The sequence below is a fragment of the Perca flavescens genome, chromosome 9, assembly GCF_004354835.1.
Source record: "Perca flavescens isolate YP-PL-M2 chromosome 9, PFLA_1.0, whole genome shotgun sequence".
NCBI lineage: Eukaryota > Metazoa > Chordata > Actinopteri > Perciformes > Percidae > Perca > Perca flavescens.
Window position 1 is genome coordinate 7,563,894 of NC_041339.1, and position 18,415 is coordinate 7,582,308.

The following is an 18,415-nucleotide window of genomic DNA, read 5'->3' on the forward strand; positions in this document are numbered from 1 at the left end:
GCAGTATGTTTTGGCCACTTTGCTGGGAACTTGCTGCAAGATAGTTTTCCAAATCTGGTTGGCAATTTTAATTCCAGGTGTCTTGTGCACTGTGGAGTAAGTCCATAATGGGCCTTGATTATTCTGGGCCAGGAAAAAAAAGATGGTAGGAGGAGTGTGAACTGGGAAAAAAAAAAAAAAAAAAAAAAAAAAAAAACAGGGCCAGAAAGGTGAAAAGATGAAGAGAGAAAGAAGGAAAGTGAGCAATATTGTACAAAGCTGATTCTCACCCAGAGCCACAGTGCCCATTAGGAAAGGTTTTCCCATCTGACTGAAGTCACTGCTGCTCTGAAGGCCGACCTCTGACCCCACTGCAAATGTCACAGCCACCTGAGACACACACACACACACACACACACACACACACACAGAGTTAATTTCAGTTCTTGTTCAATTGTTTTCATGATTTTCTCTAGCATGTATATGCAATTTTATTTAAACAGGGACAATGCACAAGGAAACATTAACCTTGTATAAGAACAAGGAAAGATGCATTGCAACAGGTTGTAGCACAATTGCTATTTTCTGCCCGTAGTCCTTGGGCAGGTAGGTAAAACAATAAATATTCAATGCAAGTGAAGGACAAAACATCAGAATAAACAATTTTACAAACACATTCACACCTAATTTACAATAATACAAATATGTGCTAAGTTGCATCAATACAATTTTCATGAGCTCAATCATTCCCACACCCTAAAACCAGTCCCCCCACCCCTTCCCAAAAAAGTCCTAACCCCTCCCATTACACACACACACATATACAGTACATACACACACATGCACACACCCACACCCACACACTTTTTTCTGGCCAAAAAGATAGTGCCCAAAAACCACAGTAAAGTAAAAAGTAACCTTTGTGTTTTGACTTTTAGTGCAACAAAAACATACTCCGGAGAGATGTGAAAACTTCATTTCAAATCATTTCACAGCCACAGGTAAGACACGGAGGTGAAAGAGGAAAAGACAAGAGAAGAGTCGATTGAACAAACTAAATAACAGCTAGACAGTGTGTTGAGGAAGAGGAAGGATGATCCAGAAAGCAAGGAGAGAAGAGAGTTGATCAGGGGTAAAACAGTGAGGACAAGGAAACAAGACACAAATTTGACAAAAAGATGAAGAGTAATGAGAGAAAAGTAGCGGGGAGAGGTGTTGAGTAAGAGGACAGGATGATTGGTTCTAATGACTTCTACTAGATAGAAATACCATTTGCAAACTAATGATTTATAGGTGGACTGAAACATCAGAGAGGCTTCTTTTAAAATATATAAGTAATTGTCCAATCATCTAACAATGGACTGGTTTCGATTGGAGCTTGGATGAAGAATGGACCACATTCACACACACACACACACACGCACGCACTCAGCGCGCCATAAACCTGGTTGCATTATCCTCTTTCAAATAATTTGACTGACCCTGCACCAGGCTGCAATATACCCCTGCTGTCATGGACACCAGCAGCATTAAAGGTTCAATGACAACTTTATTAGAGGTGAGGGTCTGGAGTCTTAACCAATTACGAAGCCTGAATAAATGTCACGCTAATTATTTCCAGAAAGCCGTGAAATTGTAGTCGATTCTCCGTGAATAATCTACCTTTTAACACAATTCCACAGCTCGGTGCATAAGATTCATTTAAAAAGTGTGTGTGTGTGTGTGTGTGTGTGTGTGTGTGTGTGTGTGCGGCCAAAGCATCATTCAGGCCTATTTCACAATGACTGAATAAAGCTCTTATCAAGGTGTATGAACTTCATTTAGGCGTCACTGTTATTCTATTTAGCTGTAGGTTTTTGTGTGCAGCAATCAGTCAGATGTCAGGCCAGTAGGAGCTGCCGGATTTAGATGAGGAGAGAAGAGAAAAGAAGAAGAGGAGAGGAGATGAAGTGAGGAGAGAAGACGAGGAGATAATACATTTTCATAAGACAAGCAGGTGTGACTTTATTCTTAACTTAGCATGTGTGAGATGCCTGTAGAGATCTCCATAATAATGGTAGTAAACCTCTGAAATTCTGTAATTCATGCAATAACCCTAAAATCATTTTGATTTACCTGATATTTTATGATAGATAATGTGATAATGTTATATTTGCTTGATTATCTTTGACTTATATTCAATTCTTCTTTTTATTATCTGTAAATATAGACATTGACATGATTCATATCCATTCTGTGGTCCACTTTCTTCCCTGGAGTTGGCTGAAAAGATTAATACAACTCTTGTGTCCTTTAATTATGGAGCTAGAGCCATGGAGACAATAACAGAGGCGTAGCTTAGCATAAACACTGGAGGCAGGGAAACAAAGCTAAAGCTACATACGAGATAAACTTAGGTTTTGGCCAACAATGCCAGAAAAAACTGTTTTTCTTCTTATTGAAACATTTTAAATTGAAAAAAACACATAATGGCTGACTTATGGCAACGGCAGCTATAATGAGGTAATGAGGTGGGAACTGCTGGAACGTTGGACAAAAACAAGTTCAAAAAAGGTTTCAGTCAGGTTAGAAGATGAGCCTCATAGTTGCAAGTACTCAAACTTGGCCTTGCACACCCATGGTCCACCCACAGGTGATTTTAAATATTTTGGCTTATTAGACTTTACCCAGTTCTGTGTACAGACGACTGTGTACAGACTAAGGCTGCTCAGAATCACGGAGTACAAGTGAGGGATTCTGTCCGGCATACACAGGCATACCCAAACTGACAGGTAGGGATCATTAAAACAGATGCACACACTCTACAAATCACACTCAGACATGGAACATTTGCTAATGACCTCAGACGCCCCAAAATTAAATTTCAACTGTGACCATCACTGCTACAGACATGTAAAAGTTGCAGTGATGGGAATGGGTTCCACTGTTAGTGTCCTAAAAGAAAACAAAGTGCTGATGTGTCTATCTGTCTGAACTATCAGGTTGCTTACATTGGCCTTTGTTTCATCAGAATCAATCCCAATCAACAAAGCTCCCCTTGGAGCTGCTTTCATGTCTCCCACTCTGCCTCTCTATAGACCTCCAACAAACTCTTATTTAAATCCTTCTTTAAACATCAGTCAACTTCATAAGTTGTTTACAGCCAAGGTTTCACATTTACTTTTCATAAAGTTGACTTAAATGGGCTAGATGCAGCAATCTAACTTTGGCTAAAGTGGTTTGTGCAGAGGAGAAACATCTCCCTGAGGCCAGTGTTTGGAAATTGGAATAAATTATGGCCTGCTTTTTTAAGGATTATATTCCTGTGAAGGGAGGCAATCAAAGAGACACCAACATCGATTTTGTTTTTAAAATGTTCGGAAATCCTGGAAAATCCTGTAAAGGCTATTTCCAAGCCTTTTCTGACTTTGAATGTGGAAAAAGAAAATAAATAAAACATAGTATACATTTTAGGCTTCTGTTCTACTTTAGAGGGGCTGTACATACCATGCATAATATTAATATAGCAGTAAACTATTTTCTATGTATAGCAGATATAGTGGAATAATGGCATCCTAAGCATAGACTGTATAAATAATGGACGATGCTTCTGGGTCTGAAAAATGAAGCCAATGCTGAAGTGCCTTAAACCTGCAGTCTGTCTAATTTCCAGCAGGGGGTGACTCCACTGGTTGCAAGAAAAGTCTGTTTCTATAGAAGTCTATGGGGAAATGACCCTACTTCTCACTTGATTTATTACCTCAGTAAACATTTTCATAATGAGTTTATGGTCAGAATCACTAGTTTCAAGTCTTTTTCAATACAGCATGATCTTCATTTTGCAAATGATGGTGCCATTCATTTTAAAATTGACAATAAAGCTTTATTTCTAGCTAAGAAGACAATATGTGAGTAACACAACCTTGGGTTTACTAAAGTTGTTTTGTCAGAAGCTCATCCCACAAAATCAACCTTATATCCTATATTCTCTCATAGATTTGTGGTTGAGATGTACATTATTCCTTATAAAAAAAACAAAAAAACATTCCGAAACGTGTAATGTTTTGAATATGCAGAAAGCTTTGAACAATACATGGGGAATAATAATTTCCTGTACATAAATAAAAACATTTGCCCCATGAATTGTTGCATAAGAACTCCCCAGAATGCAGGAAATGAAGTGTTTGACGCCTTTGCTGTCCAGACTCAAAACTGGTGGCAATGGCGTCTGCTACTACCTCCCTTAAAAAGTCTGTAGAGAAAATTGGACCACATCTAACAAATGATTAGCCAGGTTTGAGGAGGGCTCCGTCTTCTCTGTTTGACTGATGGTACCCTTTGCTTTACATAATGAATCATTTCATTAGAAGGGCACTCGGAAAGCGCAGATCTCCTCCAAGGCCATGCAATGTTAAGGAAAGTGAAAAAATTATTTGTGTATAGGTTCTTCCTTGGTCCATGCTGCACTCTTCCACCAAGTTTCATAATAAATCAGGCCAGTATATATTTTTTTTGTAATCCAAGACAGACGGACAAACAAACCAAACTGAAAAACATACCCTTCTTGGCGGAGTTAATGATGTAAGTCATAAATACTAGGGTACATCAATGAAAGCTTTTCTTGTAAAAATGGTACAAAATGGGATTAAAATAATCTTTGAAAACATTTATGTCTGTTACATTGGCTTTGATGCTTTACAGTAGTCGCTGACTGAAGGTCATACTTTCCCCACCCTTTTTATTTGCCATGACATCACTTATTAAATTCCTCTCTCTCTCTCTCTACCCCCTCTATCTTGGCAGCTCAGAGCCTGGAAACTGCTGTTTTCTTTCTATGTATACCAAGATAGAAACATTAATATTTCAGCCATAAAGAGAAAAATCGCATTTGCTGGGCCATAAATGGCTGGTGCTTGACGATAGTGTGTTTTATTCTGGTGCAGTCGGCCTTGCCTGGCCGGCTCTTTCTCATATTGATGCAGAGTACAGGGAATGGCTCTCAGTGCCCTGCTCCACAACTGAACCTCTAAATCTTAACACCTCCCCCTGTTCGGGACTTAGCTCTAGGACACATTTCTCTCCTATTGTGTGTTATGTGTGTGCATGTTGATACAAGTGAAGGAGTTTCTGTGTAAATGTCGCCATCTACAGGGTGCAGATGAAACAACCTCCCCAAAACAATACCGTACTTTTTGTGGTGCTATGATTACGTATATGGTCAACCTTCTTCTGAAACTTGGCCTCAGAAATAACTACATAATTGAACCTCTGTGGCACAGACTCAGTTGTGATTACACAACGGAGTGAGAGTGTTTTTCAGTTTGTGCATGAAAGCATGGGCTTTAAGGTTTTGGGGGTGTTTTCTTCAATAACGGAAGATCCTTTACGGAGTCATATGTCGTATGGATAGATGATTTCCTACAGCTTCAACATCTACTCATTCATCTCCACTCATGGCTGTATCTACCATTGAGGACACCGAGGTCCAGACCTCAGTATTATTTTCCACAGCGCTGTGGAGGAGGGTCTGGCAAGCCCACACAGCATTCCGGGATGGGAGAAAAACGTGCTCTGGTTTATTCATTTCTTTAAACCAATCACAATCGTCTATGGCCGTGCTAAGACCCGGACAGAGCCACGGTGTTTCTGCAAAATAGCCTCGGTTAGGAATTTGTTTTGGTGGAACGTGTACGTCCAAAAGTTGTTTTAGTCGTGCAACAGAAAACTCAGATTGGACATATAGTCAAGCTAGCTGTCTAGATTTACCCTGCAGAGATCTGAGGAGCAGTTAACCATAGTCCTCAGAAATTACAACACAAAGAAAGCGGAAGATAGCGGACATCCGGCCGAATAGAGTGACATCTGGCAGAATTTCCGGCATCACCGGAGCAATCCCGGAAGTGGAACGTCATAGATATGGACTACTGATTGACCCAATATTACATGGTGATGTGTCTTTGCACAGTTTGTTGGCTTTATATGCACAATCATATGCTTAAAATGTATTATTCACTCACTGAGATTCAAAATCTCCTTTACAAGTGTTTCCTGGCCAAGACAGGCATCAGGCAGAGTTTTGGTCAAGCAGTAATATGACAAGTTACTTAATCATAATCAATATTACTACTTCTACTGTAGTGGTATCATTCATTCAATCAATCAATCACATTTTATTTAAAGTGTAAAATCACCATTAAACATGGTCTCAGTGCCCTTTACAGTTACAGGAGCACAGAAATAACAGACAGCAAAAAAACAATTGAACAGCATTAAAGCAGTAATTATAAACAATACAAAACCAAAAAAGTGAAAAAAGGTTTTTTTTTGCTAAGGAAGCAGAGAGGATGGTGTGTTATGGTTGGCTGTAGTATAATGAGTAGAGGTGAAGATACTAGACTAGATTTAAAAATGTCAACTGAGTGAGCTCCTTTAATCTTAAAATCAGATCTAGCTTGCACTGGGAGACAGCGAAGAGAGGCCAGAACGGGTGTTATGTAATCATATTTTCTAGTTTTTGCCAGGATTCTGGCTGCAGTGTTCTGCGCAAGTTGAAGGCCTCTAGTGGCACAATTTGGAAGACCAGAAAAAAAGGACATTGCAGTAATCATGTCGGGAAGACACAAATGCACGGATTACAGTTTCAGCATCACCAAAATGATAAGATGGGTCGAATTTATGCAATGTTACTGAGATGGAAAAAGACATTACAGAGTAACACACTGAAATGTTCTCTTGGTCGCTGTAATTATTCCTCTGGTCCATATTGGCTGTGAGGTCAGTTCTCTCAATGAACATCCAAGATTGTTATGTGAACATTTCATTACAGTAAGACAGACTTGCAGAGACAGACTTGAAAATGTAACATGTCCTTTAATTTATTATTTTAATGTAATATTGTGTGAGTAGTGTCAGGAAGAGGGTGTTGATGAAAGTGTTAACAGCTTACACAGCAGACGTAGCAGCCAACTGTACAATTCTTGGAGGCAGTGTAACCTTGTGGAATGTGATGGTGTTAAGTGTACTCGGGCCCGAGCCTAAAGACTGCCTTCAAGAACTCCTGCTGAGCTGCTGACACTCAACTGATGTTAGCAGGCGCTGACCTGGAAAAGCCCAAAGCTACCACACACACAGTGGGGGGCTCAATGAGCACTACAGCTTCTGTATGAGGGGACCAGCGCACAATGACACTTCTATCCATTTTGCCAGCATGACCTCGGGAATCGTGGCCGTCATGGCAACATGACATCGATCAAAAATGGCCAAAGGATATATACTTTTAGGGAGTGAATAAAGATGAAGCCGAAAAGCCCATAAAGTGTGAAGCGTGAAGGTTAGAGAAGACTGTTGAAAGATTTCCATTTAGTTCTTCTTTAGAAGACAGAGGGTAAAACACTCCAGGATAAATATATACTCATATACTACAGTATTTTATTTCTAAGAAATTATATTTTCTAATTTCCCTAATTCTTAAGGTCTTTGGTAATTGAACTGCTAAGCCTGCTAACCTTTTCTCAACCTTAATTTATGACATAATGTCAAACATACATCGCTGTCAGCACTGTCAAGGGTAAATCTTACTTTCACATGGTTCTATGTTTTTGAAAACTTGGCAGAGAATTAAATCAAGCAGTGTACAGGCACACAAATGTAAGATCGGTTCAAGATCAATCCTAGAAATCTTAACTACTGTACGTCTGACCACTCAAGGCCTTTAGTGAAAGGCAGCCCAGTAATCAACCCAACATGATCCATGTTTAAGTAGCTAAAAATGGATCATCAACTATCATTTAGATGACAAAAGTAGTGCATATTCTGTTTATTTGGACCTGTAGCTACATCCCCATTATTAAAAAATTACTTTCTAAATATGGACCATCTAAAACTAAAAACAGTGACCTTCTAGCTGCTGCTACTTTCACAAATATTACACTGAAAAAGGTAAAAATGTATAGAACTTATTGATAACTGGCCACACCATTTTAACAGCAGAAATTGCCAAAGTTGACATGATGCAAAGGATCGTAATTCTGAGATAATAATAATAGTTTTGTTTTTGGTTTTGTATTGCTGTATTCCCTGGCATAAAGAGAAGAGTGGAAGATGATACCCAAATATAATATATACTTTTTATTCCCTTCAGCCAGTATATTGGAGGGTTGCTAGATACGTTCATTGCGTCTGGATACGTCCCATTTATGTTTATACAAATCTCCAAAGAAGGCACTGAAATATATACAGAAATGTATAACAATACATCATCTACACAATCCTTTGAAAAGCTATTGTTTAAGTGTAGGATTTGAACACATTTGATAAAATGGGCACGAGTAATCACAGTCAATGCAACATATGAAAGGTACTGTAGAATGAAACCAAATAGAACCCCATGAACTCATGTTATCATCGCTGAAAATAATTAGTTTCATTACTGGGAACAAATAGTGAAAATGATCAAATGAAATAGAATAATGGTTACCGTGACAACGAGCAGCATTCCTTTCAGCAGGGTAAGCAGCGAAGTGATTGGCTGGATGACTGTGTAGGCGAGTAAGATAGCAAGAGATAGAATCCAAGCGAAGGCCGGGATCACATAGATGTGGCTGTGGAGAAAACACACAAGCAGTCACACATTGGAATGCTTTTATTCATGTTCACATTTCATAACAACTGAACAACACACACTTCTGTCTGGACCTCTGTCGTGACCAAATGGGTAGAATTGCCAACGCAGAACAGAACCTTTCAAATTATTCTGGTTTTTTTTCTTGAACATCCGGTCCCCTGCACACTCCTGGTCAGCAAATTACCAACATGACATAAACTGACAGTCAGTAAGCATTCATGGTCAGTGTAACACTTATCAGAAAAATGGGTTCCAATATCCAATTTTTGAGTTTTTTCCGCCTTGACAAATTAAAAAATTGGATCTTTAAACTGTTTTTCCAATTTTCTGTTTTATTCAGAGGATCAGAAATTTAGAAAATTACAAAATTGCATCTGGGCTCCAATTATTCAATATTGCAATGGTATTCTCTCCCTCTTTCCGCCTAGCTACGCCCCGCCCCCCACCTCTAAACTATCAGTTGCAAGCACCTCTGACCCCAAATTCTATCAGTTATTTTTTTTTTTTTGTCCATATGCAGTTAATGACCTGCATATTCTGCAAAGTAGAGGAATAGAATACCATTGCAGTATTGAATAATTGGAGCTCAGATGCAATTTTGTAATTTTCGCAATTTCTGATCCTCTGAATAAAAAACTGAAAATTGGAAAAACAGGTTAAAAATCCAATTTTTTTATTCGTCAAGGTGGAAAAAAATTAAAGATTGGATATTTGAACCAATTTTTCTGTTTTTCCAAATGTCCGTTTGTGCTTAGAAAATTGAACTGAGAAGCGTTACACTGACCATTCACATCCAAGATGTGAGAAAAATGTCTGGTACTTCGTAACCCTGGTGAGGAATACCTCCTCCAAACTGTGGCCAAAGTACAGCCACATTCCAAAACAAAATCTGTCTCTCAAAAACTAAGGCAACATCTGGTGAGTTAGCTGTAAGGCTTGAAATCACATAAAACAGTTTGGAAATGGAAGAAAACCCAGGAATGTACATGCAAGAAGTAGGTCCTCGACTCATGCCACAGTTCTGTAATGTCTTGTATCTGTATACATTTCTCTGCACATACAACAACCATTTAATAGAGATTCAATCACAGAGGCAGTACATTTTGCACTTCACTTGAGTTGAGGGGTGTTGTTGCATTTTTCATTCTGGATGGGTTTGCGTTCACACTGTACTTTATCAAACGCACCAAACACGGTAAACACACGTCACGCGATCGACACGGTTGCTTGTTTATTGGACAGAATATCCTAAACTCGCCGACACTTCTTGACTCAGAAATAATGGAGCAACACCACAATCATAACGTCTTGGGTTTTCTGGCTTGTTTTAGTTTTTCTAATATTTTAGAAGAAGGCGCACAATGAGCAGCTGACAGACAGCGAGTGAAGGAGAGAGAGATGATGATGTCACAGACGACCAGCAACGTGTGGTTAGAACAGTTTATGGATCTGAAAGTTAAGGTTTCAATTGCAGGCTAGTAAATGCTCTGGTTTTTGGTTCCCTTCCTGTATTTGGGTCAGATCGCTTGGTTACGTTGTAACCTTGGTTCTCTGAGTGAAGAGACTATCTCTCCACCGTTACATATTCCATATGTACGGGGATGATCCCCTGAGATCAGGTACGTGGATACTTCTTTAAGACACACCAGCTTGCCCGGCCACGCCCTATGCTATTTCATATAGAGAGCCAAAGTCACGTCCTTATACTTCCGGCCAATGGGACCTATCTTTCAAAAAAATATGAACGAGGGTCAATGGAGAGATAATAATTATTTTTTGATCCCGTTTGAATTGAGCCATGGATTACAAATATGATGTTCGTCAATTTACAAGATCATTTTTCAACCGCAGAAAGTCTCAGTTTATTGTTAAACTGTTGAAATATAAGAGTGAAAATACGTAATTAGAAAGACTACACGCTTCAATGTCGCATGGATGACATCTCGCTGAAGCTACGATGTCTCGTACCGGGGATGTAGCGTTACGTTCTTTTGCTTATCTGCTGAAAACACTTCACAGGATAAAACACATCAGGTAAGATAATGTGTTGTGGAACAGAGCTAAGCTAGCTAGCTAGCGAGCAAGTTGAGCATCAAGCTAGGTGAGACGAGAGATGTAGTTCACTGAGCTGTTTCACACAAAACTAAGTGGTACTATGACAAACCTAGGGCTAACTGAGACTTTCTTCGGTTGAAAAATTATCTTTTAAATTGATGAACATCATATTTGTAATCCATGGCTCAGTTCAAACGGGATCAAAAAATAATTCTTATCTCTCCATTGACTCGTTTTTTCTGAATTAAGGTCCCATGAGGTCCACCGGAAGGGACGTGGCTTTGGCTCTCTATAAAGCACCTGTGCTGGCGTGGAATCACTGATAGTTTGATCGGAACCGTCTCCGAGCGGCCTACAGCTGGAGAGATAGTCTCTTCATTCAGAGAACCAGTACAAGAGGCACCTCTCCAGTGTCTGTTACAATTGTTTTTCAGTTGAGGGGGGCAGGGATGAACAGCTGGAAAAAGTTGTCAACAGTAAGTGAATACAGCGTGTAGTTCCTTTTTAAGTTCCGTTTGCTTTTATGCCATTGTTTCTCAAAAGCATCACACTGTGTGTCTTACAATTACATTCCAGGATATAATGTTAGTGTCCTTTCTTTCAAAGAAAGAGTCTTTGGATCAGAATAAAATCTGTTTTACTACTGTGAGTCTGTTCAGCTTTACATACATCACACATATCTAATGAACAATTTAAGATACATAACACATTTTGAAATGTGCATCTCACATCATATTTGAGAGGAAGCGGATGATTGAGTTCAGTGGAGCAGATGGCTTCGCAGAGTCAAGTGATCACGACTTTATGACATTTCATTAAATGCTGAAGGAGCGGCGGCAACAATTTTGTAATGGCGGTGCGCCGCTGCCAAATGTATAGCGGAAACGCTGCTATCATCTTTCTGCTGTTGCTTCATATGAAAAGCTTTCCATCGCCGAAACAGCGGTAGGCTTTTATTTATTGGAAAGCAGGTAGAGAAAATGCTCTGTTTGCATGCAAGTAATAACAGGTAGGTTTAAAGCATTAGTGCATAACTTTTTGATATTAATGAACATCCATTACATTGAGGTCATTGCCAAATGAGTTGATACAAAGCTGATTAAGACTATCAGCTCCACTAAACTCTCTCTGTATTTCTCAGTATGGCTGTGTTAAGAAAATGGTGCCGTCAGGTGACTTTCGCTCGCAGAAACATCGACTTAAGATAATTACCTCTCCTGAAGAGTCTGTCATGTTGTTTTAATCCTTAGTCCTCCTTGGCTACTGCATGGAGGAGGGGTAGTGGGGGCGGTGTGCGATTACGGAAGGCTTGTGTCATGTGAATGCAACAACAGTGTTGTTGTCATTACTTAGAATTCCTTAAGGGGGCGAGAGAAATGACGCACTATAGCTTTAAACAACCACATATTTTGGGCTATTTGTTTAGCGGACCAAGGTAACGTTACCACCTCACATTTCGCTCACGTCGCTGGGCCGAGGCATAATGAGCTCAAACTCTGATGAAGGAATAATTTAGAGACAGTAATCTGGTCCCTGTGTTATAAAAGTGAATCTCTTTAATGCTTTACACCTTGCAGAGCTCTGAGGGATTTGTTTCCAAGACACTCACTATCCTCCAGCAGTGGGACTGAGAGGAGAGTTTTTTTGCACAGACCTGCAGTAACTTATTGATTGCAGCCCCCGGGGAGGGGGAATAACGTGGTTTATCCAAAGAAGCCTGCCCAAGCTTTTTTCACTCCAGTAACCCTGCCTTCCCACTCCCACAACGCATCGCAGCATCTCCCCTGGCGCTGACAAGGTCGATAATGAAGCACCCAGGCGTGCCAATGAAGCGGTCCAACCGACCCCCAGAGTTTAAATAATACTATTTGCGTTAAGTATTTACTGGGGCATGACAAAATAAATTAGTCCTGTTAACTGATAAAGATAATTACAGGCTTTGGAGAGGGAAAGAGGAGGTGTGTGCTGGGGGTGGGGGGCAACAATCAGCTGAAGAGACGGCTGACGGTGCCTCATCGATTCTTGCTTCAGTGACTTGAGCGTGCTATAGGAGTTAGTCAACGACACCAGTATGATAACACTCTGTTCAGTGTGAACAACTGAACACCTATAAATACAGAGGCATTTTAGCTTTTATTATATATCAGGGTTTCCCCCAGTGTATTGGAAGCCTGATTAATTATTTTTTTAATGTATTTTAAGACATTTTTAAAACGGTTAAATGAAACTTAGACGTAGTGATACTGTGGTACTTGCACCATTTTTTTAAACTGATGTTACTATGATTGATTAATGTAGGGCCCTATGCATGCCCGGATTATCCATAAGGGCACTTGGGCCAGTGCCCAGGGGCACCAACCATTCACAACCAGTGGGGGGAGACACCACATGACACAAGCATTAACAATATTTTCCGTAAATTGTTATATTATTCACTTGAAATTGTTGAAAGAACATTACTCATTTATGAACACTAATTTCACAATAATAATAATAATAATAATAATAATAATAATAATAATAATAAATTATAAATAAATCAATATTACATGACCACTATCACTCCCTTCACCAATCTGTCAGAGTTGAGTTGGTCCACAAGTACGCGCAAATGTATCATTTGGGGGATGGGAAGTGGGGTTAACAATAATCAAAAGTGGCCAGTTTAACCCCCCAAAAATTTGGACGGGGCACCACATTGTCTTAATACCGGCCTGGCCCTATGGAATCTGTTTCATAGCTTTTTTTGATTCTCAATTTTGCGATTCCATCCACGATATTGTTATCACAGAAACTATTGGGCTCTACATCAACACTGCCATCAGTCTGTGACTGGAAAAAAGACACCTGCCACCAGGCTAAACAACTTTTCTGGGGAAAACCCTGTATATACACAGTATTACCCTGAAGGCTGTTCTGAAACTGACGTATGTGGGGATCATCTTAATGATAAAGGAAGACCAAAGCTTTGTGTTGGGAGATGACAGCTATAATCCATGCTGCAACTAGAAGTCAGTTGTCAGAAAAAAACGTTTTAGCTGTAAACAAATGATGTTGTCATTTTTCTGGTGGGAACAATAATCAGCAAATATTGGAAATGCTTTAAACTATACGGGCTACAGGTTACAGTTAGTGCATTGACTTACATGTGTCATGCATTCTCACTGTATAATACAACATATTGCACATATTGTACTGTCTTTTCAAGAAAGAACATGTAAATATCAGCAGTGTTGGGCAAGTTACTTGGAGTTACTGGCAGTCCATTCTAAAACAAGGGAGTTGAATGGAATTTATTTTTATAAGATTATTGGTGCAGCATGCATTTAACGCAACATTTAGCACCCAGTCATTTTGGTTTGTTTATACCACAATTAGTCTATGTTCTAACTGTCTAACATTTGCATTGCTAATGTTTAACATGTTACAAACCTGCACCTAAATAATATGCTTTACATATTTACTCTCCTTTTATTGTATAGTATAAATGTTTTCAATGACTACTGGGCAAACTCCTGCCCCACAGTACAGTATATCATAATATCATTTGATTTATTTAGAAGTACGTGAATGCATTTAGAAATACTGATTCATGTCGGCTAATTCAGCCAGTTATACCCTCTTAAAAGGTAGTGGCCAAAAATGTATTATTCATGTAGTATTCATTAGTGAAGATTTCAATTCCAGACGAGGGTCAGTCATCTAACAGAGGACACTTAAAAATAAATAAATTCTCATCATCTGACAATAGAATATTTTGCCTAAGGAAACATCTCTGCAGCGTGTGTGTGTTTGGTTACTTTAATTAAAAAGAATGCTGTAAGTTCATGCAATGCTTTCAGAGCCTCCCACTTTAGTGGGCAGATATCATCTCTCATGGTTGCATCAGTTTAAAAAAAACTGTGCAAACATAAAAATTCATTGAAATCAATGTTGTTGCTCATCTTTGACATACCCTAGATTGTGAAAAAAGAAAAGAAAAAGAGTATTCCAGGTAGCATTTAGTAGCCTATATAGAAGATCATTCATTTTTGTGTTGTTCCCCCCCACCTAAAAAAACAATAGTGGCAATAAGTAAACAACCTGGAATTTAAAGGGTTACAATTCTGGAAATGAATACATATTTGGTAGTTGTGATCAGGACAGATGTTGGTTAAAATATTTAAAATATTATGCCCTTAATGAAGGCATAATATTTTATGGCAGTTTTTTAGGCAGACATTTTTGTGTTATAAAGTAACAAGAAGGAGATTATTTTAAATCTGACACACAAAAAATCTAAATCAAAAGACTGTTCAGACTGTGAAAAAAAAAATAAATTCCCCTAGCATTTAGTATACAGAAACCAATTCATTTTGTGTGTCACTTTTTATAAAATAAAAAAACAAACAGGCTAAACAAAATTCAAAAAAAGTGAAAGAATATTTGATCAGGCTGATGTGGGTTAAACAAATTAACTCAGTGAAAGTGGAAAATAAATGAATTCATAATAGTTCAGGGGGACATTTTTGTCCTCTAATGTCTCTTTTTTAAAGTGAGGTACACGGGATGAACGTTCATCCATATCATATCAATCATTTACAATAATTAGCGATTTGAAAGGCTTCAGATGCAATGGGAAGATTTGATACTGGATTCAGATTCGATAAAATGCTGCTGAACTCCAACCCATACAACCGTAAGTTACTCAAGATATTAAGGAAAAAAATGTTTAAGGTAATTGCAGTAATTCCATAGAGTCTTTGTATATGTGTAAGACTTACCTGACATTAAGAAGAGCAGCGTAGGCCTCACTGCCAGCTAAGACATAACTTATTCCAATAGAAATGCTGCAGAAAGATTAAGAATTAGACAAGAGAAAGAAAAAGGAGAGGAAGGGAGGTTGTTAGGTATTGGGTACTGCTAGTAACTTCTCTCTAACTATAAAGTTGAAGTTGAACAAGCAGTCCCCCGTTGAATTAAACATGAGGATGTTGCCTCATTTTAGCATCTGAGGCTATGAACAGCTTAGGGATTTGAGTTAAAATAATTTCTTGTTTGCAGCGCAGTGCCTTTATCCTCCACAACTTCTCTATTTTATATCTGCTCAAAACAAAAATTGCCTTCGGGGGCTATAAAAACAGTTTGGTACACGCATACATTTCATATGTACTTTGAGCATCACACACTCTTATCAAGCCAAAAATCTGTTGGCAAAATGTGCTTTCATAAAGGAAATGGATGTTGCTGAACATTAGTAATGAGTGTTTTTACTGAAGGCTTCAATCCAAAGTGAATGCCAAGACAAGGTATTTGTAGCTCCACATCTGTTCCATTCCCTATAACTCTAAGCTTCTGTAATCTCTCAACAGTTGGTTGTTGAGAGAGAAAATCCATTAGCAGTTTCTTCAGACAGACAAGTGTTATTTTGGAGAGCTGAGTTACACCCACTCTTTCAAATCTTCTCTCTCTCAAATCTTAAAAGGAAATATCAACAAATTTAGGAATTTTCATGCAGGCTAGTCCTCTCATCTAAAGCAGTCAAAGCCGTATTTTTGAATAAGAATAACTAACCAAAGCAAAGAAAAGAGAATGTCAAGGAAGCTGTAAGATGATTCTGACTTGAGATATTAACTACGCATATTTAAATGGAACTAAAATCCTCCGGAATTAAGGGCATGTTTTCATCTAATATGAATAGAAACTTTCCCTCTCCTAGTATGTAACCTTGTCCCCCCAAAAATGAGCTGCAAACATATCAACACACCACACAATTCAACAGCTTGTGTGTATTTGTGCTGCTTAACATGACAACCAAACAACTTTTCAAGCGATTCCACTGTCGCAGACTAATTTCCAATATCGGAATGACACACAACGGAACAACGGACCAGCTCTTCACTTTCGCAAGGATCCTGGAGGGAGCCTGGGAGTATGCCCAACCGGTCTACATGTGTTTTGTGGATCTGGAAAAGGCGTATGACCGGGTCCCCCGGGAGATACTGTGGGAGGTGCTGCGGGAGTATGGGGTGAGGGGGTCTCTTCTCAGGGCCATCCAATCTCTGTACGACCAAAGCGAGAGCTGTGTCCGGGTTCTCTGCAGTAAGTCAAACTCGTTTCAGGTGAGGGTTGGCCTCCGCCAGGGCTGCGCTTTGTCACCAAACCTGTTTGTAACATTTATGGACAGGATATCAAGGCGTACTCGGGGTGGGGAGGGGTTGCGGTTTGGTGGGCTGGGGATCTCATCGCTGCTCTTTGCAGATGATGTGGTCCTGATGGCATCATCGGCCTGTGACCTTCAGCACTCACTGGATCGGTTCGCAGCCGAGTGTGAAGCGGTTGGGATGAGGATCAGCACCTCTAAATCGGAGGCCATGGTTCTCAGCAGGAAACCGATGGAGTGCCTATTCCAGGTAGGGAATGAGTCCTTACCCCAAGTGAAGGAGTTCAAGTACCTTGGGGTTTTGTTCGCGAGTGAGGGGACAATGCAGCGGGAGATTGGTCGGAGAATCGGCGCAGCGGGTGCGGTATTACATTCAATTTATCGCACCGTTGTTACGAAAAGAGAGCTGAGCCAGAAGGCAAAGCTCTCGATCTACCGGTCAGTTTTCGTTCCTACCCTCACCTATGGTCATGAAGGCTGGGTCATGACCGAAAGAACGAGATCCAGGGTACAAGCGGCCGAAATGGGTTTCCTCAGGAGGGTGGCTGGCGTCTCCCTTAGAGATAGGGTGAGAAGCTCAGTCATCCGTGAGGAGCTCGGAGAGCCGCTGCTCTTTGCGCCGAAAGGAGCCAGTTGAGGTGGTTCGGGCATCTGGTAAGGATGCCCCTGGGCGCCCCCTAGGGGAGGTGTTCCAGGCACGTCCAGCTGGGAGGAGGCCTCGGGAAGACCCAGGACTAGGTGGAGGGATTATATCTCCAACCTGGCCTGGGAACGCCGATCCCCAGTCGGAGCTGGTTAATGTTGCTCGGGAAAGGGAAGTTTGGGGTCCCCTGCTGGAGCTGCTCCCACCGCGACCCGATACCGGATAAGCGGACGAAGATGGATGGATGGAATGATATCATGAGAGTCTCGCTAGAGTCTCGCTAGAGTCTCGCTAGAGTCTCGCTAGAGTTGGGCGTTCTCCCGTCGCCGCAATTGTTTGTTTTGGTGTAAGGTGGTCATAAAACTCAGTCCGAGTCAGTCCTTTTCCCGTCTGGACGTTCCAACAAAATCGATTGATTGATATTGTCGTAAGTTTTAAGTGTTGGTATTGAAGTTAAATCATGTGAACATTGTCAACAACCAATGGGTGCGCTCCCTCCAGCACCAAACGGCTAGAGCCAGTGTTGTTTATGGTTTGCTATGACGGCGCGCTAAGCTAAACGCTAAAGAGGGAAAGTTGCCGATTTTCAACCCTTCTGAAGCGCGTCATCCAACGGGAGTTTTACCGGCGGATAAAAGCAGACCTTCGCGTACTGGAGACATTCATCTGCATGTACGGCAGAACAGAAAATTGGCAAACTTTCCCTTAACTTACCAGCTGATGGTAGTAGTTTGTGCCCTTTATATACCCGAAGTGGAATTTGCCAATGTGTCAACTATGGAGCCCATAGTACTCCAGTCTGTGCCACATGAGCGCTACAACAAGACATGTTATATCTTAACCTTAGCTTGGTTACATTTTTGCAATTTGTGACCCTGAAAGATCCCCAGTCTTTACATATTATGACAGTCCTTAACGTTAGATGTGAGATGATTGTCTTTAGATGTGAGATGGTGTCAGACTTCAGTCTTTTTTAAAGTCTGTTCAAAGTCTT

At 40.1% G+C, this 18,415-nt stretch overlaps 1 protein-coding gene across 2 annotated transcripts in view; it reads right to left on the reverse strand.

Moving 5' to 3' along the window:
* The window catches only part of si:ch211-51h4.2 (uncharacterized), a 97,164-nt gene that overhangs the window by 40,070 nt on the left and 38,679 nt on the right, over positions 1 to 18,415 (reverse strand). For both annotated transcript variants that reach the window (XM_028588046.1, XM_028588047.1), the window contains exons 7-9: positions 15,400 to 15,465; positions 8,435 to 8,558; positions 270 to 369 (exon numbers count right to left, since the gene is read on the reverse strand). In XM_028588046.1, coding sequence (XP_028443847.1) covers positions 270 to 369; positions 8,435 to 8,558; positions 15,400 to 15,465 — 290 coding nt within the window. The remainder of the gene's footprint in view (positions 1 to 269; positions 370 to 8,434; positions 8,559 to 15,399; positions 15,466 to 18,415) is intronic.